The 26892-nt window shown below is 39.0% G+C and overlaps 3 protein-coding genes across 3 annotated transcripts; 1 reads left to right on the forward strand and 2 right to left on the reverse strand.

The window, feature by feature from the left end:
- Nucleotides 1–1757: 1757 nt before the first annotated feature.
- onecutl (one cut domain, family member, like) lies at nt 1758–15206 on the forward strand. The gene is made up of 3 exons (XM_026284018.1): nt 1758–7593; nt 7846–9145; nt 12457–15206. The coding sequence occupies exons 2-3, from the start codon at nt 8101–8103 to the stop codon at nt 12765–12767; spliced, it is 1356 nt and encodes a 451-aa protein (XP_026139803.1). The 5' UTR covers nt 1758–7593; nt 7846–8100; the 3' UTR covers nt 12768–15206.
- Nucleotides 15207–15642: 436 nt separating this feature from the next.
- Nucleotides 15643–21147, reverse strand: LOC113116109 (cathepsin S-like). The gene is made up of 8 exons (XM_026284020.1): nt 21034–21147; nt 20154–20279; nt 19797–19919; nt 19273–19425; nt 18762–18986; nt 16484–16649; nt 16235–16337; nt 15643–16036 (listed from the first exon to the last, which is right to left on the reverse strand). The coding sequence occupies exons 2-8, from the start codon at nt 20274–20276 to the stop codon at nt 15937–15939; spliced, it is 993 nt and encodes a 330-aa protein (XP_026139805.1). The 5' UTR covers nt 20277–20279; nt 21034–21147; the 3' UTR covers nt 15643–15936.
- A 949-nt stretch (nt 21148–22096) lies between these two features.
- On the reverse strand, nt 22097–25875 carry LOC113116110 (cathepsin S-like). Its single transcript, XM_026284021.1, has 8 exons — nt 25548–25875; nt 24562–24687; nt 24210–24332; nt 23692–23844; nt 23233–23427; nt 22860–23025; nt 22636–22738; nt 22097–22486 (listed from the first exon to the last, which is right to left on the reverse strand). The coding sequence occupies exons 2-8, from the start codon at nt 24682–24684 to the stop codon at nt 22387–22389; spliced, it is 963 nt and encodes a 320-aa protein (XP_026139806.1). The 5' UTR covers nt 24685–24687; nt 25548–25875; the 3' UTR covers nt 22097–22386.
- Between the last annotated feature and the right edge of the window lie 1017 nt (nt 25876–26892).

Genomic DNA, 26892 nt, shown 5'->3' on the forward strand with positions numbered 1-26892 from the left:
GATAGCCCCTGGTCTTTGACCTCTGACTACTAGGCCTCTGTTGCTAGGTGACTGGTGCATTTCTGATGGAGGTTTGGGTTGTGGGGTGACAGTATAAAGGGGGGTCAGGGGGCAGTGGTCACTCTAAACCTCCCTAGGGACGCTCACTCGCACGCCACATTCGAAGAGAGCCGTGAGCTGAAACACAAGCTTGCATCAGTGCCAGAAATATGATAGGGCTTCTGTCATATCAGAGATTTCTGGAACATGGCACTTAGGCTTTTTCAATTAGTCATTAATAATTCCAAGCATGTAAATAATACACATTTGATGGGTAAAGCTTAATGATACTGTATATGATACTGTATATTTTTAAATAAGAATGTTTGCCTTGTACCTCTTAATTAAATGGATGGTTGACACCAAAATTAAATTCAAAATGTAATTTACTTACCTTCAAAATATATTTTCTCACCTTTCTATTTCCTTTTGTGTTCCACAGTAGAAAGTAAGTCATATAAGTTTAAGAACGACATGAGGTTGAGTAAATGATGACAGAATTTTCATTTATGGGTAATATTCTGGGTTACACAAAATTGACTTGTCTTTAAAAAAAAAGCTTCATTTTGAGTTACATAAAGATGCCATATGTAAACAAAATGCATTACTACCTTCACATTTAAAATTATATTCCTTTTCCTCCAACTTTTGTTGCCGTGACAACAAAATGCCTGTTAAAACATAAGAATACATACAATTTATATATTTTAAAAGAATAATTTTAAGTGCCTTTATAAAATATAAGCTTGACATTTCTGGTTTAAATGGCTCCCATTCACTTGCATACCATAACCATGATTTTATTTTCTTCTAAAAAGAGGGATGCATCAAATGTATTTATTTATTTGCATTAATCAATATAATCCGGCAAATGCTACTGATTAAAATAATTTACACTGAACACAGAAAATTCCTTTTGCACAATCCTTGAATTTGGCCCTTTATCTAAAAAAGGCTTGCATGTTTAAAATGTAAAAAACCTTTATCTTTAAAAGAATGTACAATCTAGTTTCTCTGATCTGCCAGCTCAACATGCAAACAGTTAAGGTCAACCAACAGCAAACATAAGAGAACTTTGCTATGTACACACTGCGAAGAAACTACAATGAAGTAAAAGCATGACTGCAGGTCTGCACACTGTCAGCTCTAAAGGCCATTCTGTTTGCATGTGTGTTTAATGTTTTTCTCCCCCAAACACTTTCTTCTGAAAGGGAATTCTCTTTATCCTCTGCCATTTTTCTCTTTCCATCCTGTTGGATTTGGCCATTTGTAGAAGAAGACCTTACCCTGGGGTGAAGAACACACATACTCACTAAGAGATATTTTTACTCTTGGTGTTGATATTGGAAAAAAACATCCCTTCTCTGTGTTTGCGGATCCCGCACATTTAATAAAGCAAATGCTTAAATTCCATCTGAAATATCCATTTCGAATCTACTCCACACTTCAGATTCCTTAAAGATAACAGTATCAGACAGATCACTGTTGAATGATCCAACTTAAATGAAAATGATTAGTCTCTCAATGTTGTTATATAATATATTATATATATTTCTGTTTACTATTTAGCTTTTTTGCTCATAGTGTGTATGTGTGTGTGTGCGTTAAAGAGAGAGGGGAGGGAGGCTGAGATGGTATCAATCGCCAGACCATTGAATGTATTGATTAGTTACCTTTCTTATTAACATGCTGATTAAAAAGACCAGGAACAGAAACCGCATCTAGCCACACACACACTGAGACAGGGAAGAAGCCACATCGCTGGGCAGGAAAGCAAAATGGATACAGGAAAAAATTGTGATGAAATAGATGGATGCAGGACACAGAGGGGACTCACAAAATGGGAAATTTCTAGGGACAGGAAAACACTGTCTTATGATAAAACTGAAGATGGGATGGAGGACGTGGATGCTAGCTCCAGCAGAGAGGAGCGAAGAAGAGAGAGGGGAAGAGGACAAAAATGGAAGAGAGAGGGGCAGGGAAAAGGATGCTAACCGACAGCGGGGCGATCTCAGACCCTCCACCTACCCACAGAGCATCTATTAGATGGGATGCAGAACACAAGCTCTTATAAACATAAACAATGTGAAGGTTCACTTCACACTCACAAGCTGAGTTCTACATGGACAAAAAAGCTGATTGTTGTGTTTGCAGACGTGTATTTATATTGTGCAGTGCATGTGGGTGTTTGAAGTCCTCTGCTGTTGCGGTTGTTATTTTGTGCAATGAATGTGCAATGGAAATGTAGGCAGAATCATGGCAAAGTGTTTGTATGTTTAGTAGCCCATTGTTAGGCTGAGGATTTTTTAGCATTGGCAATTGGAACTCTATTTAATGCTGCTATAGTTTTGATTTGGAGAAGGCCTTGTTCCTTAAATTATTTTAGTGACAACGATCTAATGCAATTTTATTATTATAATTTTAGGACTTAATTTAAATGTTGTTAAATATGATTCAACAGTGCTTTAATTCCGGACGGATTGATCTGAATTGCATCATCTTGTTTCATTGACGATTATGTCGTTCAAATTTGAGCTGAAGACTAAAATGCTGAACTTGTTTTACTGCGTAATTTAATCGTGTTCAGTCGAATTTAAACGCTATGCAGTAGCATGTAAAACGTTAGAAATCGTTTAGCAATATATATTAAACATGCTGTACTCTATATATGTGGCCGGTTGTTAGACTCCGATTGCTAATAATTCACAATGGTAATAATAGATTGCCATCCTGCATGTTGGCAGCACTCCCACGTTTCCCAATCGATAAACAGAACCAAATACACGGGCGCGCGCCCATTTGAATGCGGCTGAACACTTGCTGTGGCTCAGAGGTTAAATCGTAAAATCATGGAAAATATTATCCTTTAACATTGTGGTTACGTTTGTGAATGTGACTAGTGAAACGTTACTGAAAGCTGTATATGAGCATGACCTTCATAGTAATTTAGCAGACTCCCCTAATACAGTGTTCATATTTGTGAAAATAATAAATCTCGCTCAGGGTTTGTCTGAAAAAAGTGTATAAAACATTTATATTAAATACCTTTACACAAATAAAATAGGATACCTATATGTAGGCCCGTGGTTAGGCCTGTGATAGATTTGTATATTTTATGTAATTGTAAATTATTTTGAATAATTCAACCTCCTGATGCGGTGCAGGGAAAAAAGCATTTCGTTATATGGCCTAAATGAACAAAATCTAAAATCTAAAATTATTTTTCAACCAAACATTAAAGCCAGTGCAAACAGCTGTACTGTATGAAGATGCTCTTAGACATAAGATCGTGTGTAATGTATATAGCCTATTTAACACGAACTTATTATAATTTTATTACTATTATTATCTCTTTTTTTTCTTTTTTTAATGTTAAAATCTATGCTTTACACTTCAACCTGAGTATAAACGCTACAACGTAAATAATGTTAAATGTACCTTGAGGTTCATGAACACTGAGGTTTATGAATGAATTCCTCTTTTTCCTGATGCAGTCCGTTAAAATACCTACCTCAGAATGTTAAATGTTTAAATATATATATTTTTTTGTTTATATTTATAGCCTATATAGCATGTATTGATGGATGTATTTTTTAACTTTTTGAATTGTTATTCCTCCGTTTAACATTTGTATAATTGTAACGTTAGAGTAAGGCGCACAAAGTTTTAATTTCATGTGATGTTTCATGGGCCTGCTCTCCGTGAGGTTCGGGCATGTTAATGGAGTTATTGACTTTTTCATCGATCGATTTCTTTTTATTATTCACCATGCGTACTATTATTTTTGTACGAAATTAATTTGTTCTAGCCCTTTTATATTTCGAATTTGAATGCACGTTTTAGTTAGTAGTAGCCTACGTATCATTTTTAATTCATTTCTTTTTGTGCTTTTAGACACTTGTTAACGGAGCCAAATTATTAAGACCGATATAAAATATTAAGTATAATATAAAATATTAATATCAAACCTAAGACAAAAAAGCATGTATACATATGAATCTAATAATGTAAATAATCTCAATAATGTAAATGTGTTAAATCTGAAGGGAATAAGTGACAATTGTAGGTTAACAGTAGTAAAATGTTCGTATTACAGTTTAAGCTTGCAGCACAGTTTCTTTTTGCATTAGCAGATTTGTGTTCGTTTTTTTTCTATTTTGTTATATTGCTTATGGTTTTTAATAAGTCTTTAATTGTAATATTTTGTTAGGCTAAATAGCTACGGTCAAAAGACAAACAGATAAACATTGATGAACACGAACAGTTAGATTTAGGAAATTATAGGCTACTGCACAAGTCATTTTTTAAAACAATATTATTTTAAATAATAATAATTCCATCGTAACTCTTATGAGGCTACAAGTACAAACAGTGATTAGGCTACTATTAATTTTCTAGATGTTTCTATAAATAGTATTGGGCTGTATGAAACCTACCGTGTTTCAACAGAAATGTTTTTCGCTTTGTATGTCTCCTGACAAAATAAATGCACATAAATGCTATTCTGACACAAAGGTTTCAAGATACCACACAAACAAGACTGTTTCCAATTCTGATCAATAACATTTATGTCTTTGAGATTTATCAGAAGGCCGGTAATATCAAGGGAAAACAAATGTGTAATGCAAATTACTTTTGAATTGCATTGAACTGTGAAGTTATTCCGTAAATAGACTACCAGAAACACATTTTATGTACAGAATAATCTGTAAACTTTGCGCGTTCAGTTTATACTAGAAATCTGTTTTTTTTTTTTTTTTTTTTGGTAGAAGTACAAATGTCTTTCTGCAAAATCTGAGGTTCTGTCCCCATATCCATAATTTCCTTTATTCAGTTTTACTCATTTAGGGCACTACATAAAATATGCCATTTAATTGTTATGTGCTGAGTGATATGAGCTATTTAACACCATCTCTATACGGTCTCAAAGACAAGATAGTAACATTATGATGTGAAAGAGTTAAACTCTTCAATAACTTTCAAAGAACACACACTGTTCTTATCTGTCTGCTTAGCTTTGCTCGTTTAGTCTCACGTAGGCCTACGTGTTAACCTGCAGGCCTCTTGATACACTCCACTCGAGGAGGACGTGGCTCGACCAAAGGCTCAAAGAACTCTATAGACAGGTATAAATAATTTACTAACTCGCTGGCCGCTGTTTTGATTTCCACGGTTTGTTTTGAACAATGTTTGATCATTGATACGTGTCCCAGATAGAAAAGGAGAATTGGTGAATAATATTCTGCAATGCCTTACATGGTGCCGAACTTGTAGCTCTCAGATAACCTCTCTCTAATTCGTGCAGAAAACTCAAGAGTGGTATATGGACTTATTTTGAGATAACAATAATAAACCATCCTGATGTACCGGGAAAAATAAAATAAATGCATATCAGAAACGAGACGTAGCCTAATTGTTACACAACCATCCATACTGATCATTACTTTTGTTTATCTATATTATAGGCTATTTTTTAATATTTTTACCGACGCACAAATTCCAATTCAATCCACATGCTATTCTGTATTTTCTAGATGGCTTTAAAATGCACAAGAAAAGTAGGCTATTAAAAGGTTAAAGGAAAATTCTTGTGTTTTATTTATAAGAATTTCACATTCTAAAGGGTGTAAAGGGTTATCAATGCACTCTGAATCGGATTGTCCTTATTCGAGTGTTCTATCGTCTATCGAGCTCTCCAGCCGCAGTGAGTGAACTTTCACCTCGACCCTCAAACAGACCCCTGTTTTTGCGGTAAGAGCTGACCATTTTACCTCCAGCCACAGACTCTCCGCACGCACACGCTCACACACATATGCACGCACACACACACCCCTCCTCCCCTCCCTCCCTCGGCCCTGCTCGGCGCGGATCGATAGTGCAGCATCTGCTGCGGGAAGACAGCAGTCCCACATCGCACTGGAAAATTTTTCAAGCGCTAGAATTGCTCATCTCTAAAAATTAAACTGACAGACAGATATGATTAATATTCCAAGTTTCAAACACCTACCCGCATCAACTCCCACCTCTCTCTCTCACACACACTACTCTCGCGCTCACTATCCGACGCACACATACTCGCGACGCAAAAATGCCTTTTTTAATGGGAACATGACAGCAGTGTAATTTTGTTGATTATTAGATATAGCGCTCTTTAGGAAAGGTCGCATGTGCTCTTGGAAAGAGGGTCATAGGTGCGCGCGCACCGGATAGATCAAGTGCATTGTTCTTGTTTAGCACTTCTGCGATTGAGGAGCAAACTCTTTATGTTAACTGTCCTCTGAAAGCTAACAGCTGATAAGAACAGCTCTCTGTCACTACGCTTTGTTGCTTCAGTTAATTGCCCTTAGCTTGAGAAAATAAAACGTTAATAGTACATAAACGCTTTGGCCTTCTAATTGGATTACACAGTTGTTGTTGTTTTTCCATAGGCCCACATTTAAAAAACTTCCACATTTATAATATATTCTCAACAAAAATATGGCCTAACACAATTTTTAAAGAGCTGTAGATTGAACTAAATAAATAAAAATTACATCAGTATCACATTTTATACTAAGACTCAAAATAGGCTATTGCTGCGCTTTTTCAATTTTAGCTAACAAATGCAAAATCGCGTTGGCGTAAGGAGGTAACCATAGCAACGCTGAACACTTTTCGTTAAATTCCTTAAGGGACCGAAAACTAAACAACATTATTCATTACTTTATTTAAAGATTTACATATAACAAGCAGCATATAGCCTATGACAAAATAATTGCATTTTGTTTACAAACTCTTTTAGATAGGCTACCGTTATTTGGTTAGCTAACTATGATTAGGGCATCAGAAGACAACTTGGGTTGCGCGAGAACCTCAACAGAAGAGTGCTCCGTGAAAATGTTCTTATTGAATTATATATATATATTAATATAAGTAAGTCTCCTTTTCTGAAACTCTGTAATTTGAACACTGTCACGAGCCCCACCTAAGACAATGGCTTCTTGAGGTCCACAGGAGGGAAGGAGTTAACGAGGGTTGTAAATTCACCCCACATCTGTCAGATTTTAAGAGTGTGACGTACTGAGCAGGGGGGCTGGGGAAGAGACAGAGAGGAGAGAAAGAGTTGGGGACGAGATCGATGAGGATACAGAAGGGCAAAACCACAGAGATAATGACAGCGACGGAGCGCGATGCTTAGACATACATCGGCGCTCAGTTTTGACACGGTTGCTTGCAGCATAGTCAAGTCCGGACATCGGATAAAATCGTACGGCCTTACGCGTCATTTGTGTTGCATCCTCGACAGTCGTGGTCCAGCGAGAATCTAGCGGATAACGGGAGTGAAGGACCGGACCGTTGCATTTTTTCTTTTTCTTTTTTATTACCCTCTCTTGTTTTGAACACCGAAATGTGCTGATGAAACACAAAAGTCGTGGTTACGTAAAACCGACTGTTGTGTGATGGTAAACTCGGGGTTTCTGCAGGTGTATAGAACAACCAATTATAGGTTTTTGATTGTGTTTTGGAGAGGCTGTTTCGCTTCTCTCCATCCTGTCGGATAAGCTACGTTGCGAGGTAAGCAATTCTTTCTTAATTCTTCTCAACCTGTTTTTAAACCTCGATAGGATTGTTAAAGTTAATTTATGTAATTAATTTTAAAAACAAAATTAAACAAAATATGGTTGCTATTAATAAACAAAACAAAAAAAGTAGCTTGTAACGGAATTAATCATCATGGTGGTTAAACTATATTTGCGACTAATCTATAAAGCTGAATTAGTCATCATTAACAAATCAGTGATCATGGTCCTCCTATCTCTTTTTCAGTTTTAGTCAACAAGGCAATAGCAGGACTCACATGGATAAATTCAGAAGCATTTATGGAACACAGAATTTGCTTGCATGACCAAAGACGGTTTCACCGTGATGAAATGTCTCTGAGAGTACACTGAAATCAGATTTTGACATATAAACAGCATCAGGAACTGTTTTTAGATCAAATTACAGAAACCACACTCTAGAAGGCTAGAAAAACACATCAGCTGGAATATAAAGAAGAAAAGAAGCAAGGAAGGTACAGATATGGATGGTAATATGGGTGAGATGTCTGTGCACTGCCACGTAGAGCTGGCACACAGTCAGGACAGCAGAGCCATGCTGCACTCTCGGGATCTCACGGCTGCTTTCCCTCGTCCCTCTCTGGGAGGCCCCGCCATGGGCCTGGAGTCTGACCACCAGAGCCCCGCGTATGACCACAGCATGGCAACTCTGGGGTACAGCAGGGACCCACCAACCAGCTGTGGAAGCACCTACACCACACTCACACCCCTCCAGCCCTTTGATGACAAATTCCACCCTCATCATCACCATCCCTGCCTGCCTGTGAGCAACGTCATTGGCAGTTTCACTCTCATGCGAGAAGATCGAGGCCTGGGAGGAAACTACTATACCCCGTACGGAAAGGAGTTTGGTTTGGGACAGGGTCTGTCTCCACCGTTGGGCAGTGCAGGCCTGGAGACCGCCATGCATGGCTATGGCAGCTTGGGAAGTCAGAATGGACACAGTGGCCAGATGCTTCCAGGTGGCCATGAGGTCCACATGGGCAACAATGGGGGTAACATCTGTCGAACCCCACCAGACTTTGGGAGAGAGATGTCACCGCCCTCTCTGGGGGGTGAGCATGGGGTCAGCCACCAGCTAAACAAAATGGATGCCCATCAGCTCACTTCCACCTACCACCACCATATATACAACCAAAGTTATCAGCACCACCTCCAGAGCCAACAGGCTTCCAAACTCGGGGATCTCCCCTCTTCTTCACCTTCCTCGTCCAACTCCAGCTTGGGGAGGGAGGGCATGCTGGCCAGCTCGCAGAATGGCGGTGGAGGGGAAGAGATCAACACCAAAGATGTGGCTCAGAGAATCATCACTGAACTGAAGAGGTACAGCATCCCACAGGCCATTTTTGCAGAGCGAGTTCTGTGCAGGTCTCAGGGCACTCTGTCAGACCTGCTTAGGAACCCCAAACCTTGGGGGAAACTCAAGTCTGGCCGCGAAACCTTCAAGAGGATGTCCCATTGGCTGCAGGAGCCAGAGTTTCAGAGGATGGCTTCGTTACGTCTGGAAGGTAAAAAGCTTGTGCTTGTATAGTTGAATTTGAAATGGATTGTTGTTGTGAAATAGAACATATCCCCAAAATTAGTAGTAAATCTGGAAAAATATTGTTAAAAACAGTGGCAAGTTGTACATATGATTAACTACAAAGAAAAATTTCCATTAAATTATTCAGTCCCAATACATTAAAAGTACCACAGATACAACAGTGTCTTTGGCCAACAATTGCTTAACGTAAGGTAAAATATTGGCACTTAAATGTTTTAATAATGCAAAATGAACATTGTGTGTATTATTGAGAAATAAGTCATATTTCATTTCAAATCCATTGAATCTTGCTGTGTTACAATGTTTTGACATTAAAGAGGCTGAAATATTAACTGTTGTCCAAAGCACACAAAGAGATCCAGAGAAAAACAGTAACATGAGAATGGATGAAGGTGGGGGGGGGGGGTATTGATGCAGGGATGGGGCGGTTTTCAAAATGTCGGCTGACGTGCTGCAGCAGCCACTGAGGATTGTGGGGTGGGAGACAAACACAGACACGCAGATTCTCCCGAAATCTTTCCGAATCCCAAGTGATCAGTTACTTAAGCATGAAATACGCTTCAGAATGAATTATTCTGCTTGCATTACCACTACAGATATTGATTGGTGACCACTGTGCCCTCAGTCGTAGGGGTGTTCCATGCAACCAAATACATGGAATCAATCAATGCCCTGTTGGCCTGAGTGGTACCATGTCCTGCTGTTGTTTTCTGTGGTAGTCGCTAAACATGCCATTCTGGAAATGTTGATTGGCAGTAAATGTTCATTTAGGATGATGAGCGGTGCTGTGATAACGTAAGGCCTGTTTATTTATGACCTTTTTCTATATCTATATATAAATATATATATATATATATATATAATGCATAATTTAGGCTTGGATTATTAGTTGGAATATTTTTCATAAATTTAAATTGATATTGACCGTGAATTTTCTGTTGGCCAGTTACCATCTGATTTTTCTGAAGCCTTTTTTCACAGCTTCTGTGCACAAAAGCATAAGTGGACACCTCCGTATTTCCCTATATAACCCACTTTCCATGAGTGTTGACTTTTCTCACCATGCCCTTTGTTTAATTACTAGCTAGTATTGATTTCCTTGGGAAAGCAATGCAGAAGGCTCCAGCACACACCTCCTGTGAATAAGACGGCATGAGCAAACATTAGAATGCATGCGGCTACACGCCTCCTCTCTCAGAGACAGCAGGAGTTCAACTTACCGACACGTTTAATGATGATTCAGCTTAATGCAGTGATTTTTAACAAGCATTTATCCTACAAAAACCCATCCTTTAAAAATCCATCAGCACTTTTTAGATACTCACTATCGTTATTAGGGGGGGAAATCATGACACTGAGATCACAATGCATTTTTTTGTACAAACTAAATTTGTATCCTGGTTTTCCTAGATATCCTGAATTGTTTCTCTCTTTCTCTCACAGAGTTTTTCCTGAGGTCTTTTGTGTGGATGTGTTCTGTTGGTTGTGTCTGTTTGTTTTCACAAACTGGCTGAGCTTTGATTGGGAGAGAGATGAACAGAGAGAAATTCAGTCGCAGGGCAGGGTAGAGATCATTACTCTAAAGCTCGGCATTCGGACAGCATTGGGATTTCACACACAAGCACTGAAGCCTAAAGCTCTTGTCTTAAAGAATCACAGAGATAAAATCAGCTTAAATAGCAGAGGCTTTTTCACTGATGCTGCTACTTTTACATTTTCAGCCCCAAATTATTTTTTATAAAAATTGCATTGTTAAGTTGAGATCCCTGCCACCCTGCAGAGATTGACCATCAATGTGGTGTGGCACGCAGAAGCTCCCCTTTCATCCAGCACTAAAGGGGTTAAAGCTCCTCTATAGGTCGGGGAGTCTGAGCAGCACAGATTTAATCAATAATTTCTATCAGCCCCTGGCCGAAAAAAAAAAAAAAATCAGCAGGGGGTGGAGTAGGCAGGGGGAATTGGGAGGTGGGGGTGGTTTATGAAAAAGGCTTTCGATCACGTTTCAGCTACATGAGACAAGTGGTATACATCATGATTAGGGCCTGCTCCCACGATCATAAGAACTCTGTGGGGGGATGTTTATGTCTGGGAGTGTGGTGCGGAGCGCAGGATTTATAGCATGGTAATTCCTACCTTTTACACATGATTACAACATCAGGAAGCATTTAGTTAATGGTCGCCATTGCATTGGCGAAAGCAAGTGGGCCCTATCAAGAGAATCAGGAGTTTGAATATGATACAGACATTAAGCATTTTAAGGACAACAGACGTAACATTTTGTTTCTTCTGGTTTATTGTATTTGATATAGATCATTATTGTTCAGCACGTTTACAGTCTTTCTCTTTATCTCTTAATCTCCCTTATCCTGAATTTCCACTCGGGGATCAATAAAGTACATTTATCTATCTATCAAGTTGGCAGTTGTCTGATAGAGACTCTCTCTGGTTTCTGACAATAGTCTGGTCTACACCCAGTGCAGTATTTAATTAAGCCGTATATTATAGAACATTAATAGCGATGTATGATGAATACTTTTAAAAAAAAATAATGCAAAGTATTGACAACATTGGTTCTAACTGAACTGTTGCATCTTTTTCTACTGCACAGGACTGCTGTTTCATTTTACATGCAATGTTTTCCTTTTTTATCATAATTTTGATCATAATTTCCTGATCTGTTTCATATTTTAAGGACTTATTCATGAGCAATGTTTAACATTTTAAAATGGTGAGATCTTTCTCTTTTTAGCTTTTAACTGTATTTACCTGATTATTTACATATTTTTTACTTAAGTTAAAGTACGTATTCATTATCTCTCAAACTAGTTCCACTTCAGATGTAATCTTGCAACATTTTAGCTTTCAGCTGTAATTTTCAGATTTTTTTACAAAAGCAAAGGACTTCATTATTATCCCTTAAACTACATAAACTTCAGATTCAGTGGTTAGCATTTAAAAATGTTGATCTTAAAAATCAGAAAATATTTCAGCCTTTGACCGTAATTTCCTTTATGGAACTATCAAACATTAGTCTTTTTTTTTTCTGCTGTTTATAGTTTGAAACTTTTTAAATTCTATTATTGTTTATTATTAAAAGTCACACTTAAAAAATCTACACTGAATAGACCTTTATCAAACAATATTGATTTTTTCTGCAATTAAGTGTGGAGCCTATTAAACAACAAAGATAAATTGCTGATAATAATGGAAAGACCAATTAAGGTTTTTAGGTCTTGTTTGTAGACAAATGTTTTTTTCTCTGTGTGTCTATTTCAGCTTGTAAGCGTAAGGAGCAGGAGCAATCCAAGCTAGAGCGCAACCAGGGGCCCAAGCGTACCCGGCTAGTCTTCACAGACCTGCAGCGTCGCACTCTTATGGCCATTTTCAGAGAGAACCACAGACCGACCAAAGACCTGCAGATCACCATTTCTCAGCAGCTTGGCCTTGAGCTTTCTACAGTAAGCAACTTCTTCATGAACGCTCGCCGCAGAAACCTCAACCGCTGGACCGAAGAGGGCCGCCCATCCTCCACTGGCTCGTCGGGATCTAGCACTGCGTCTCCAGCAGTGACCTGCTCCACGGCATGATGGGAAAACAAGCCGTTTTACGCTCTGCACAGCACAGGTTTACCTGTAGCTCCTAGAGTGTGAGATTTTGAATCAAGGGTGTTTTTGTATACAAATCAACAGCATATGAAACCAAAGATGAAGTCTGATGTTCGCAATGTCTAGATGAGACAGGATTTGATTGTAGTTTTAGCATTGATTATTTTAGATTTAATCGCAAAGGATTGGCCCGACACATCAGGGTTTATGAAATCACTCACAGATCAACATACTGAGGGTTATGAAACGCTACTGAATAGATATTGAATCTATTAATTTAGTAATTCGTTCCAGCGTCTAAAATCAGTGCAAATGTTTCTGGTTTTTCTTTGTTGATAATGAGAGTCAAAATGATATTTTTAGAGTTCTCAAAAGAGAGAGAGATGATTTTGCAACAAATGGAAACTTAATGACCAAAGAAGAAAAAAAAAAGGATGCAAATGAATCTTTCTGAGATTCTTTTAAAGGGAAAAACTACTGGATAAAGAAGCTGAAACCAAAATATGAACATATTTGAGAGCTTGATTTCTTTTTTTACAACTTCTTTACAAAAAGCCAGGCCTCATAGTCCAAAAAAGGCATCTGCTGTGGGACAACTACAGTCTCAGCACAGGACTGAAGTCGAATCCTCTCAGACAATATGAGGAGGAACTCAGCCATGACTCTTTCATGTTTAAAACTTCTTGGTGAGTTTCTGCTGACAGAACGGCTGCAGAGAGGAATCCAGGATGCTCTTGCATATTTTCCATCTGATTTCAAATGATTTCTTAGATGTCACACTGAGGATGGAGAAATTCATTTGTTTTTGTAAAAATTTCAAGCACACAACCTGGCCGATGGCTGTTCGTACCGGAAAATCTCAAAGAACCTGATGAAAAATACTTACAACAAGCTTGAATTGAACAAGAACTGAGAACCACTTTGTCTATTTATAATTATTTATGTATTTATTTCCAATCTTCTAGCTATTTATTTTATTTATTTGCTAGTTACCATCAGTATTTATTTCACCAGTGTTGATTGTGGGTGAAAAATGATAGGAGACCCAGTACCAAAGATGAATATTTGTCCTCCCCGAATGTCCTCATCTCTTGAACTCTGTGTTAGTATTTCAATAGCCAAGCTAGCGTACTCATCCATGTTCATCGTTCACATGTGCTGCATGTCTAGACCCTTCAGGCCACAGCCTAACCGAACAAACCGAAACTCAGCGTGGTTGTAAACAGCTCACATGTGGCTGTGAAGTCGAGATGATTCTATATTTAGGCTGTTGAACTGTGATCTCCTCACTGCGGTCCACACTTACTGTACGATGTGATTGTACGTGCTGTGCCGTGGTCTCTCGGGGTGGGCCATCGAGGGAGAGCTTTTTCAATGCTCTTTCACGTTCCCCTGTGTTTAACCTTTGCAGGGCATGTTGAGGCCCCTTCACAGCACACACTTGAAAGAGGGCCCATGAAAGAGGCCATCGACTTTTGCCGACTTCAAAGAGGCCCTTTTTATCTGTGTCCTCTTGGCGGCTGAGGCTGGCGCTCTGCACTTGGTAGGCCCATGGGCTTAGGGCATTCATTACCAAATCACGGAGAGGAAGGGGAGGGGTGGGGTGGCGAATGGGTGTTTGGGGATGTGAATTAAAGTTTAATGAGAGACAATTGTAAGCGTGCTGCGCGAGGGGCAAAGGGTGTCAGCGTGTGTGCGTCTCAACTCTCCAGGTCACCCTGTTGCAGCACTGGTGGTTAGCCGGGCCTCTCTTTTTTTTAGAGATGTAATGATTTAGGTTATAATAATTTGCCAACTTAAGCTGTAGATGGTTAGAGATCACTCGACGAACTGTAGCGTCCGGTTTAGCAGATCAAGACAAACGCGTCTAACGTTATTTAGTATTTGGCGCCTCAAAGTGGACGCATTGTTCACATGCTTACTGAGAGGAACAGAAATCACGCCATATTCTCGTAGTGTTTAACCTCTTCAGATAAATGTGCAAGAGTTAGTACAGTGTGTAAATCTTAAGTGATATTTCCATTTCGCCGTCCCACTGAGGGGAACCCGTTTGGCCATTTTTGTTCTACCCGACCGATCTAATTTCATCTACCTCAACTGTGTGTGATGTGTCGTGTAGCTGAGATGTAACTGTACCAAAGATCCCATCCATTCAGGGAGCGTCTGTGCGTTACTAAGTTTTATAGCCAAATGTGCTGGAATCAATCCGTGAACACAACAAAATCACAGCCCTACCTGCAAGCAGAGAGAACATTGTGTGTGCGTGTGTGTGTGTGAGTGAGAGTGAGAGAGAGAGAGAGAGAGAGAGAGTGTAAAATGTGAGAACATTTATCAATATAAAGACCAAATGGGAATGACAATCGGAGCAAGAGAGGGGTCTTGCTGATCTTATGATTGCTTATCCCTCCAAAAAAAAAAAAAGAAAAGTCTAAAAAAATGTGTTACCTTGTAAAAGTGAGGAAAGAGACCAAAATAAATGTTAAGTATGTTTGAATCTACAAATATGATGCAATTATGTTTTAGCCGTGTCACATGAATCATCCGAATAAAAATATGATTTTAGCGAACTTGATTGTTGGATCATAACATAGGCTTACAGAATTCATTTTTTCGATGTATTCTTGGCATCTGGAAATCCACTTATTAATGGTTCAGAAAAGCAGACTATAACGGTAGCAAGTGTTGTTGTTTTTTTTCTTTTACCTATCACTTATTTGAAATCTATTTCTGCTGGTGTGAACATCTGTGTCATTTTATGTCATTCTCTCCCTTTTGTTACCTTATGAATGTGGCTAATCAACCAAAGGTGTAAAAATCACAGCAATCTAAATGTCAATCATAACTGGACATTCTGTGCTGATCTTGAAAAATCCTTTAATACCTCATGTGAAACTGTTCGTTGTGATGTTGCACTGAATAAAACCAAGTCATTTGTAAATATACTGAGTAGCGTGAAAGCAATTTTTCTTTTAAAGCTTTACAAGAGAGAAAATATTTCATATTTATACTGTACGACATTCTTAAAATACATTTAGATTTTTTTTTAAAGACAATGGAAATTTGACAAAAAAAAGTATATAGAAAACTCATTTACAGGTAAGAAATTTACATATTTCTTATCTATATTCCTAGATTTCAGCATGTGTTTCAGTTACATAATCGGATAGGAGGCGTATGAGGCGATGGCACACATGTTGTCCTTGTTTCTGGCCATACGGATGTAGCCACCATCTCCAAATCCAGTACCCCAACTGTTCGAGCAAAAATTACAATTAGCATATGTATTTATTCATCTTTGTTTGAAATAGATGTTCTCTTTTTAAAAGACTACACTGGGTATATTTCAAAAAACAAAATCAGACCCAGTCAGTTGATAACAATCATTAGGGCCCGAGCACTGCAGTGCGAGGACCCTATTGGAATTGCTCCGTTTATTATTCTGATTGTACCTGTTTTTGACCAGCCAAAAGTCCTGTCCAGCAATCGCACCGTATCCCACAACCACCACAGCATGGTTTATTATTTTGCTGCAAGATGGATCATTGTAAACTCCTGTGGAAGGATGTGAGATTATAATATTATTTGATTATAAGATTATAATAGCAACCAATGAAACATAAAAATAATTTTGATCTTCAGTTTGCCACCTGAAAACTTTGTAATCAGCCTGCCTGAAATTTGATGAAAGAAATACTCACCACTGTGGTACATGATAAACTGAGGGCGGGTGGCATCAATGGCCACTGAAATTGGCCCAATGTTGGCAACAGCCTGCTTCAGGGCCTCCTCATCTCCTTGACTGACAGAGTAGTACTTGCTGCAGCTTGCTGCACGCTTGGATGGATCATATCTGCAAGGCCCTTGCTGTAGGACACAGTTATTTATTAGATTATATTCATAATAATAGGTTGAAGGTTTTTTTTTTTTTTTTAATGAGCGATGCACTGACAAATCCAGCTGTATACAATCTTGCAGTGGCAGTTCCTGACACTTGTAATATAAAATGTTTCTACAATGTTTTGTAATTATCACTTTGTGGAGGCAGAGGCGTGGTTTAGCGAAGCCTGCAGTGGGAAAGAAAGTCGGGAGACGAACTGTGAGTGAGCGGGTTGAACGGAAATAATCAACACCTGTCTCTTGTTTCAGTAATTGGCGTGAAGAGAGTATTTAACGCCAGGGGAAACCGGAGTAGTAGAGAGAGAGAGAAGGACTGCTGACGACCGCACGAGCCGGAAGCCACAACCCGGAAGTCTTTAGAGTTTTTGTTGTTGCCGGTGTGAGTGACACCGTTAAGATAACTGTTTATTTAATAAAACCGTCAGCAGTCAAGCTGACCCCTCGTCCTCTTCCTTTCCATCCTTGAACCTTTGTACACTGGTGCCAAAACCCGGGAAGGAAGAAGGACCTCCACGCCACTCGCGGACATCATTGCGTCCCTCGCGGTCCTGCATCGCGAACAACATCAGGCCCTGCTGGACTTGAGGACCGACCAGGAAAGGGGGTTCCAGACCATCATATAAGCCTAGCAGGAGGACCGCGAGAGGTTCCGGAGCTGGATCAACCTGGAGGTCCGCGCCGAGGCCACAGGGCCACCCACGGTTCCGGTGCATCTGCCGTTACACAAGATGGGGCCCCAGGACGATCCGGAAGCGTTCCTAGAGCTCTTCCAGAAGTCAGCGGAAGCATGGGGGTGGCACCACGAACAGTTGCCGATGCGCCTCATCCCCCTGCTCTCGGGCGAGGCCCAGGTGGCCGCGCAACAGCTCTCGGTGGCGAATCTCCTGATCTTCAACGACCTGAAGAGGGCCATCATCCAGCGGGTCAGCCGGAGCCCCGAGCAACATCGCCAGCGCTTCCGGTCCCTGGACTTGGGGCAAGACGGTCGGCCCTTTGCGATGGCCCAACAGCTCCGGGACTCCTGCCGCAAGTGGCTGCTGGCCGAGGGAAGTGACGTGGAGCACATCATCGACCTGGTGGTGCTGGAGCAGTTCATCGCTCGGCTGCCAAAGAAGACTGCCGAGTGGGTCCAGTAACTGGGCGAGCCCGATAGTTTTGGTTCCGAAAACGGATGGCTCCATCCGTTTCTGTGTGGATTACCGCAAAGTGAATGCTGTGTCGAAATTCGATGCGTATCCAATGCCGCGGGTTGAGGAGTTGCTTGATCGGCTCGGCATGGCTCGTTTTTATTCGACGTTGGACCTAACAAAGGGATATTGGCAGATCCCCTTGTCTCCTTTATCCAAAGAAAAGACAGCTTTCACAACGCCGTTTGGTGTACATTAGTCATAAGCTCTCTAGGAGAGAGACTAAGTACAGCACCATTGAGAAAGAATGCCTTGCCATCAGGTGGGCCGTCCTCACCCTCTGCTACTATCTCCTGGGACTGGAGTTCACCCTCTGTTCGGACCACGCCCCTGCAATGGCTCCACCGCATGAAAGATACCAACGCGCAGATCACTTAGTGGTATCTGGGTCTACAGCCATTTAAGTTCAAAGTGATCCACAGACCGAGTGTTCAGATGGCTGCGGCCGACTTCCTCTCCAGAAATGCGGGGGGGGGGGGGGGGGGGGGGGGAGGCTGAGTCGGGCGGTGGGGGTATGTGGAGACGGAGGCGTGGTTTAGCGAAGCCTGCAGCGGGAAAGAGAGTCGGGAGACGAACGGTGAGTGAGCGGGTTGAACGGAAATAATCAACACCTGTCTCTTGTTTCAGTAATTGCCGTGGAGAGAGTATTTAATGCCAGGGGAAACCGGAGTAGTAGAGAAAGAGAAGGATTGCTGACAACCGCACGAGCCGGAAGCCGCAACCCGGAAGTCTTTAGAGTTTTTGTTGTTGCCGGTGTGAGTGACACCATTAAGATAACTGTTTATATAATAAAACCATCAGCAGTCAAGCCGACCCCTCGTCCTCTTCCTTTCCATCCTTGAACCTTTGTACACACTTTTTTCTCCTTTACTTTGACAAACAAACAACTTACCACTCCTTTATAAGGGTAGGACGACTCCGAGTCTATTCCTCCATTATCAATAACATAATGGAAGGCATCATTCATCCAACCACCATTGCAGCCCTGGGGGCCGTAACTGGAGGAACAGTCCACCAGATTCTGAGGACTGAGTTCAACCAGCTTTTCTGTGGTGTTCATCAGCTGACCTTCAAGAGCCCCAACAGCACTGAATGCCCAACATGAACCACATGCACCCTGACAACAGAGAGAGAATTATGATTAAACTACTAAAACGAGGAAACACAAGAACTATGGAACACTATTTAAACTTTTTTTTTTTTTTACTTCAAGGCAAGCTAAATATAAATGCATTATAATGTGAATCTGAATTTCTTAAAAATGCTCTTGTCTCAGGTCAGGTCTATCAAATGAAGCAAAAAGAGCTGTCCTGAGAAATAAAAAAACTACTCAGTCAAAAATGTAAATGACAAAATCAGTTTTTGTTTTTAAAAAACAACAACAACAAATGGTATAATCATACCTGGTTCTTCACACTGGAGACATATCCCTTCTCTCTCCAGTCCAGAGAGTCTGGGACAGAAGCCCCAGGAGAGGCCACAAATTCTGGTGCTTGCGTCTTAAAGCCAGGGGGGACACGAGTTGTGGCTAACGTTTGCAGGATCTCCTCTGTTGTCTGTGTATCAACAAAACAAAGAGGAAAATTTCAGTTTCAGAAGATGAAATTGTCACTGCACCTGATTTAGCCGATTTCTGCAAAAGTGTAAAACTTTATGGCTGTGCAATTTCTAGACACTATATTAACTTGAATATCTAGAAGCTTTTGTAAAAAAATATATTGGATGAAAACAAATAATGTTCCCTCACACAAAATAGGTTCATGCAAAAAAAAAAAAAAAACAGAAAAAAGGAAATAAAGCAGAATTGTGTACCAAGATTTTTTTTTTATTATTTTATTTTAAGCAGACTTGATGCACATGCATGCAAACCACATACAAAGAAGTGCAGTGAAAAAGGGAAAAAGGGACACTAGATTCATGTTTTTACCATGTCTCCCATGTGGTTCATGCCCAGGTCATATGAATGCAGACCCATGGAGGCCTCCAGGTTGTGAAGGGTGATAAGATCAACGTTTCTCTCCCACAACTCCCTCCTGCCCAGTTCTTCAACCTGTCAATATAAACAAAGTAAATTCCACAGTTTAATACAGCAACATATACAACTATTGATTTCACTGATCAGAAATTTTCAGTTTCAAATGAATACATTATTATTTCTATAAAAAATATGCCCATGAATCAAGCATTACCTGTTTGATAAGAAACAAGGAAGAAATAGAGTTTGCATTCCTGACAGAACATTCTTTTGGATCATCTGATAGATTAATAAGATTCATATTCTCACCTTACTGGAGTAAATCTTGTTATGTGTCTTCTTCCACAACTCCCAGTGTTGGTCTAGATTTGTGTTGAAATGGGCCAGTGCTGCACTACAACACACGGCAAACAGCAAGCTCCCAAACATCATGGTCTGACAAGAACAAAACACAGGTTATAATTACTGCCATGCATTCAAACATGGATATTTTGCATTAATGTATTCTCATTGCATTATGTTGACAGGTGGCCGACATATAAGCCACAATATTAAGAGATAATTTCAGTGAAACTATATATAGTAACCTATCCATTTATATGTTCGTATCCATGTAAAGAAATCAGGGAAATTGCTAGGGTTGGTTAGTGTTTGGCGCTTTGAATTAATAACGATTTACTGAAAACGGGCTCTTAGTCCCACCTACTGGCCGGAACAGGTACTTCAAACGCCATTCACACGGAACGCATTTTCTGCTTTAAATATGCAAAAAACGGAAGAACACAAGACTGTCGAGACACATTTTTAAACTTGAAACAGCACTTTAAAACCGTGGCGTGAGAGGCTGAAAAAGCAGAGACGCGAGGCGCAAGGGTCAAAGACGACTTTTGCCTAATGAAGTTTACAAAGCAGAAAAACAGTTTCTCTTTTTCACCGCTAGTATAGAAGAAAGTGAAATAATTTAATTTAAAATCTATATTATCTGACGTTATCTTAAAAAGATTAGAGTCTTTGGGCAATACACACTATCATTACAAATCACTGCAATTATAAACCCAGGCAATGGCTTAATTAAAACAGAAAGTGATAAGAAAGTGAAAAGAGAAAGTGTTTTGATAGAAAAAAACCAACAAAAAACACTTATTGAATAGATACAAGTGATGATAAAAGTAACTGATGTATCTCTCACCTGTGTATTCCTGTTAAGCTGCACTTCTGGAGACTGCACTGTGTAAAGGAGGTGATGATGAACGAGTTCCTGGTTGCTTTGCTTTTACTTTGTTCCATCACGTGCTAATATCTGCCTATTGTCATTTGACACAGCTGCCAACTACCAAGTGTTTTTTGAAACTCTTCTAAACTTTTTTTGTTTGAGTGAACATCTGAAAAATGCACTTGCTCAAAAATGTGGGCAACTTTGCGTTCCCACTATCAAATCGATGTGCTATATTATTTGAGGTTACAATGGTACACACAAAGTTTGGTGACATTATGTCAAATCTTTGCAGAGATACAACCTTAGAGTTATTTTGGCATCATGCCTCAAGCTTGTTGCAACACAATACAAAAATGTTTTTGTCTATAAACACAAAATCCATGACTTTTTGTCAGCACAGTCTAAAGATGATCTGACTAAACTTTGGTGAAAATCGGAAGAATAGGAGTTTGAAAAAGTAGGATTTCAACAAATCAAAATGGCAAACATTAATGTTCGGCTGACTTTGGCTAAATTTGTATCTATGTTCTTGTCATGACCCAAGTTTCATTACAACAAGCTAATGTTATGACAAGTTATAATCATTTTGAAAATGTCATTACTAATGGTCAATGGTTTATCACTTTTGACAAATAGGTGGCGCTGTGCCGAAACTGTGCAGGTAGACCAAAATAAATGTTAAATATGTTTGTCTTTACAAATATGATGGAATTATATTTTAGCTGTCTCATATGAAAGACACAAACAAAAATGTGATTTCAGCCAACTTGATTGTTGGATCATAACATTGGATGACTAGATTAATTCTCTCAAGGCATTCTTGCTGGAGATCCACTTATTAATGGTTCAGATAAGCAGACTATAACAGTAGCAAGTGTTTTTTTTTTCTTTTACCTATCACTTATTTAAAATCTATTTCTGCTGGTGTGAACATCTGTGTCATTCTCTCCCTTGTGTTACCTTATGAATGTGGCTAATCAACCAAAGGTGTAAAAATCACATCAATCTGAATGTCAATCATAACTGGACATTCTGTGCTGATCTTGAAAAATCCTTTAATACCTCATGTGAAACTGTTCGTTGTGATGTTGCACTGAATAAAACCAAGTCATTTGTAAATATACTGAGTAGAGTGAAAGCTTTTTTCCTTTTAAAGGTTTACAATAGAGAGAAAAATATTTATACTGTACGACATTCTTAAAATACATTAGTTTTTTTTATTAAAAAGACAATGAAAATTTTACAAAAAAGTATATAGAAAACTCATTTACAGGTAAGAAATTTATATTTCTTATGTATATTCATAGATTTCAGCATGTGTTTCAGTTACATAATCGGATAGGATGCGTATGAAGCGATGCCGCACATGTTGTTCTGGTTTCTGGCCATACGGATGTAGCCACCATCTCCAAATCCAGTACCCCAACTGTTCAAGCAAAAATAACAATTAGCATATGTATTTATTCATCAGTGTATTGTTTGAAATAGATGTGCTCTTTTTAAAAGACTACACTGGGTATATTTCCAAAAACAAAATCAGACCCTGTCAGTTCATAACAATCATTCTGATTGTACCTGTTTTTGACCAGCCAAAAGTCCTGTCCAGCAATCGCACCGTATCCCACCACCAGCACTGCATGGTTTATTATTTTGCTGCAAGATGGATCATTGTAAACTCCTGTGAACAGATTTGAGATAACATTATAATAGCAACCAATGAAACATAAAAATAACTCTGTTTGCCACCTGAAAACTTTGTAATCAGCCTGCCTGAAATGTGATGAGAAAGAAATACTCACCACTGTGGTACATGACAAACTGAGGCCGGCTGGCATCAATGGACACTGAAACTGGCCCAATGTTGGCAACAGCCTGCTTCAGGGCCTCCTCATCTCCTTTACTGACAGAGTAGTACTTTCTGCAGCTTGCTGCACGCTTGGATGGATCATATCTGCAAGTCCCTTGCTGTAGGACACATTTATTTATTAGATTATATTCATAATAATAGGTTGAAGCATTTTTATATTTTTAAATGAGCGAAGCACTGACAAATCCAGCTTTCTGTATACAATCTTGCAGTGACAGTTCCTGACACTTCTAATATAAAATGTTTCTACAATGTTTTGTAATTATCACTTGTTTCTCCTTCACTTTGATGCACAAACAACTTACCACTCCTTCATGAGGATAAGATGATTCTGAGTCTATTCCTCCATTATCAATAACATACTGGAAGGCAGCAGTTATCCAACAGCAGGAACAATCCACCAGATTTTGAGCACTGAGTTCAACCAGCTTTCCTGTGGTGTTCATCAGCTGACCTTCAAGAGCCCCAACAGCACTGAACGCCCAACACGAACCTACACCCTAACAACAATACAGTGTGAACCTGAAATTCTTAAAAATGCTTTTGTCTTGTCTATCAACAAAGCAATAAGAGCTTTCCTGAGACATAAAAAACTACTAATGAGAAAATAATTTAGTTTTTTTTTTAAAAAAAAAATTATATTATATATCTATCTATATATATATATATATATATATATATATATATATATATATATATATATATATATATATATATATATATATATATATATATATAATTTTATTTTTTTTGTATAATCATACCTGGTTCTTCACACTGGAGACATATCCCTTCTCTCTCCAGTCCATAGAGTCTGGGACAGAAGCCCCAGGAGAGGCCACAAATTCTGGTGCTTGCCTCTTAAAGCCAGGGGGGACACGAGTTGTGGTTAACATTTGCAGGATCTCCTCTGTTGTCTGTGTATCAACAAAAGAAAGAGGAAAATTTGAGTTTCAGAAGATGAAATTGTCACTGCACATGATTTAGCCGATTTCAGCCAAAGTGTAAAATTTTATGGCTGTGCAATTTCTAGACACTATATTAACTTAAACATCTAGAAATGTTTGTAAAGAAAATATATCGGATGAAAGAAAAAGTTCCCTCACACAAAATAGCTTCATGTTAAAAAATAGAAACAAGGAAATAAAGCAGCATTTCGTGCCAAGAGTTTTATTTAAATTTTTGTTTAAAGCAAACTGGATGCATATGCATGCAAACAAAAACCTCAGACAAGGAAATGCAGTGGAAAAGAGAAAAAGGGACACTGGACTCATGTCCTTACCATGTCACCCATGTGATTCATGCCCAGGTCATATGAATGCAGACCCATGGAGGCCTCCAGGTTGTGAAGGGTGATAAGTTCAACGTTTCTCTCCCATAACTCCCTCCTGCCCAGTTCTTCAACCTGCCAATAAAAACAAAATTTATTTCACATTTTAATACAGCAACGTATACAACTGTTGATATCGCTGGTCATAAATGAAAACATTATTATTTCTACAACAAATAAGCCCATGAATCACGCATTACAAGTTTAATGAGAAACAAGGAAGAAATGGATGCATGAATGAATGCATTCCTGACAGAACATTCTTTTGGATCATCTGACAGATTAATAAGATTCATATTCTCACCTTACTGGAGTAAATCTTGTTATGTGTCTTCTTCCACAACTCCCAGTGTTGGTCTAGATTTATGTTGAAATGGGCCAGTGCTGCACTACAACACACGGCAAACAGCAAGCTCCCAAACATCATGGTCTGTCAAGAACAAAACACAGGTTATAATTACTGCCATGCATTCAAACATCAATATTAGTAATAATATATTATTCTCATTGCATCATTTTGGGGACATTCTAAAACACTTAATGTGAAAAACGCATTTTAGAATGTCCCTTATGTTGACAGCTGACCGACATATTAAACACAATATTAAGAGATTATTCCAGTCATTGACTTCTGAAACTATATATAGTACTATATAACTATACTATAGTACTATATGTCCATTTATATGTTCATATCCATGTAAAGAAACCAGGGAAGTTGCTAGGGTTGGTGTTGGTTAGTATTTGGGGCTTTGAATTAATAACGATTTACTGAAAACGGGCTCTTAGTCCCACCTACTGGCCGCAACAGGTACTTCAATCTGCAGTGAGATGAACAAACGCCATTCACACAGATTGCATTTTCTGCTTTAAATATGCGAACAAAAAACAATAATTTCGAGACACATTTTTAAACTTGAAACAGCACTTTAAAACCGTGGCGTGAGAGGCTGAAAAAGCAGAGACGAGAGGCGCAAGGGTCAAAGACGACTTTTGCCTAATGAAGTTTACAGTGCAAAAGAAGTTTCTCTTTATCACAGCGAGTAAAGAAGAAAATGCAAGAATTTCGTTTAAAATCTATATTATCTGACGTTATCTTAAAAAGATCAGAGGCTTTGAACAATACACACTATCATTACAAATCACTGCAATTATAAACACAGGCAAAGGCTTAATTAAAACAGAAAGTGATAAGAAAGTGAAAAGAGAAAGTGTTTTGATGAAAACACACACATACAAACTTATTAAATACATACAAGTGATGATAAAAGTAACTGATGTATCTCTCACCTGTGTATTCCTGTTAAGCTGCACTTCTGGAGACTGCACTGTGTAAAGGAGGTGATGATGAACGAGTTCCTGCTCCTTTGCTTTTACTTTGTTCCATCACGTGCTAATATCTGCCTATTGTCATATGACACAGCTGCCAAATGTACCAACTACCAAGTGTTTTTTAAAACTCTTCTAAATCTCTTTTGTTTGAGTGATCATCTAAAAAAATGCCACTTGCTCAAAAAGTTGGGCAATTCAGTTCAGCATTGTTTTGTACTGAAGAATAAAGTAGCAAGAGTTACTGGATGTAAATAACACAAATGGCAGTTTTCGGCAGAAGGTGACTAGTTTGCTTCCTTGTCTGCAGTCTCCTCAGTTTCTAAAGCTTGTGAATCAAATGACCAACAACAAACATATTGTCACTTTTTTTCATTTTTGGAGCAAGAGATGCTCAGAAATGAACTTGACATTAATCACTTTGCCCTTTTTGGCAACAAAGTTAAATGCTGAATGACTTCATAAATAAATAATAGTTATAGGGTGAGTTTATAGGGTAGAGTGGAGGAAAACGCCCCCTTAAAGTGGCCATATAATGCGATTTCAAATTTTCCTACAAGCTCTTGGTGCATAAAAAATATCTGTAAAGATGTAAAGACTAAAGTCGCAAACCTAAAGAGATATTCGTTATAGAAGTTAAGATTTGTTCACGCCCTCATAAATGCCTTGTTTAAACACGCCCCCACATGTCTACTTCACCATGTGGGAAGATTTGCATAACGCAGCCCAAATTTGCAAGCAAAGAAATAAAGCATAACTCTGATTCTCACTGTTGCAACCATCGCCATTTTGTAGAGACGCTGTTTCGTTGTGAAAGAGAAAATACTTAGTTTGGGCTTCCAAAAGAGGACACAACTAGAAATCAGTGGTTAAGCTTTATTACAACACTGTTCCAGAATAGTTCAACCCAAATATTTAGCTGTGTGCAGCACATTTTATGGAGGACTGTTTCCTGATCCTGGGAGAGAAGACTACAATGCCGTCTGTTCTGACTCACAGACTGTAAGAATATTAACATATGTAGAGGATTTTCCACTGAAGATTCAAATGTGAGTTTTGAGCTGTGTAGCAGTGGTTCTCAATTCCAGTCCTCACACCTCCATGCTCTGCACATTTTGTATGTTTCTCTTACGGCATCAGATTTTTGTTCTATTTCGAGGACTAGAATTGAGAACCACTGGTCTAGAGAGCAGAGCTTTTTGTTTGTTGTTTCTCTGATCAAAAATGCAGACATGGTTTTGTTTACGCTGCACGATGCAACACAATGAGTAAAAACACAGTATAAATCATTATAATCTGTAATTAT

The sequence above is a fragment of the Carassius auratus genome, chromosome 16, assembly GCF_003368295.1.
Source record: "Carassius auratus strain Wakin chromosome 16, ASM336829v1, whole genome shotgun sequence".
NCBI classification, from domain to species: domain Eukaryota; kingdom Metazoa; phylum Chordata; class Actinopteri; order Cypriniformes; family Cyprinidae; genus Carassius; species Carassius auratus.

Coding starts and splice junctions, on each gene's coding strand:
- LOC113116109 (XM_026284020.1), bottom strand. CDS start 20,276: ATGATGTTTGGGAGCTTGCTGTTTGCCGTGTGTTGTAGTGCAGCACTG. Junction 16,650..18,761: donor CCTACCCTTATAAAGGAGTG/GTAAGTTGTTTG, acceptor TGTGTCCTACAG/CAAGGGCCTTGCAGATATGA. Junction 16,037..16,234: donor TTTTGGCTGGTCAAAAACAG/GTACAATCAGAA, acceptor TTGCTCGAACAG/TTGGGGTACTGGATTTGGAG.
- onecutl (XM_026284018.1), top strand. CDS start 8,101: ATGGATGGTAATATGGGTGAGATGTCTGTGCACTGCCACGTAGAGCTG. Junction 9,146..12,456: donor GGCTTCGTTACGTCTGGAAG/GTAAAAAGCTTG, acceptor TGTCTATTTCAG/CTTGTAAGCGTAAGGAGCAG.
- LOC113116110 (XM_026284021.1), bottom strand. CDS start 24,684: ATGATGTTTGGGAGCTTGCTGTTTGCCGTGTGTTGTAGTGCAGCACTG. Junction 24,333..24,561: donor ACAAGATTTACTCCAGTAAG/GTGAGAATATGA, acceptor TTTTATTGGCAG/GTTGAAGAACTGGGCAGGAG. Junction 23,026..23,232: donor CTTATCCTCATGAAGGAGTG/GTAAGTTGTTTG, acceptor TGTGTCCTACAG/CAAGGGACTTGCAGATATGA.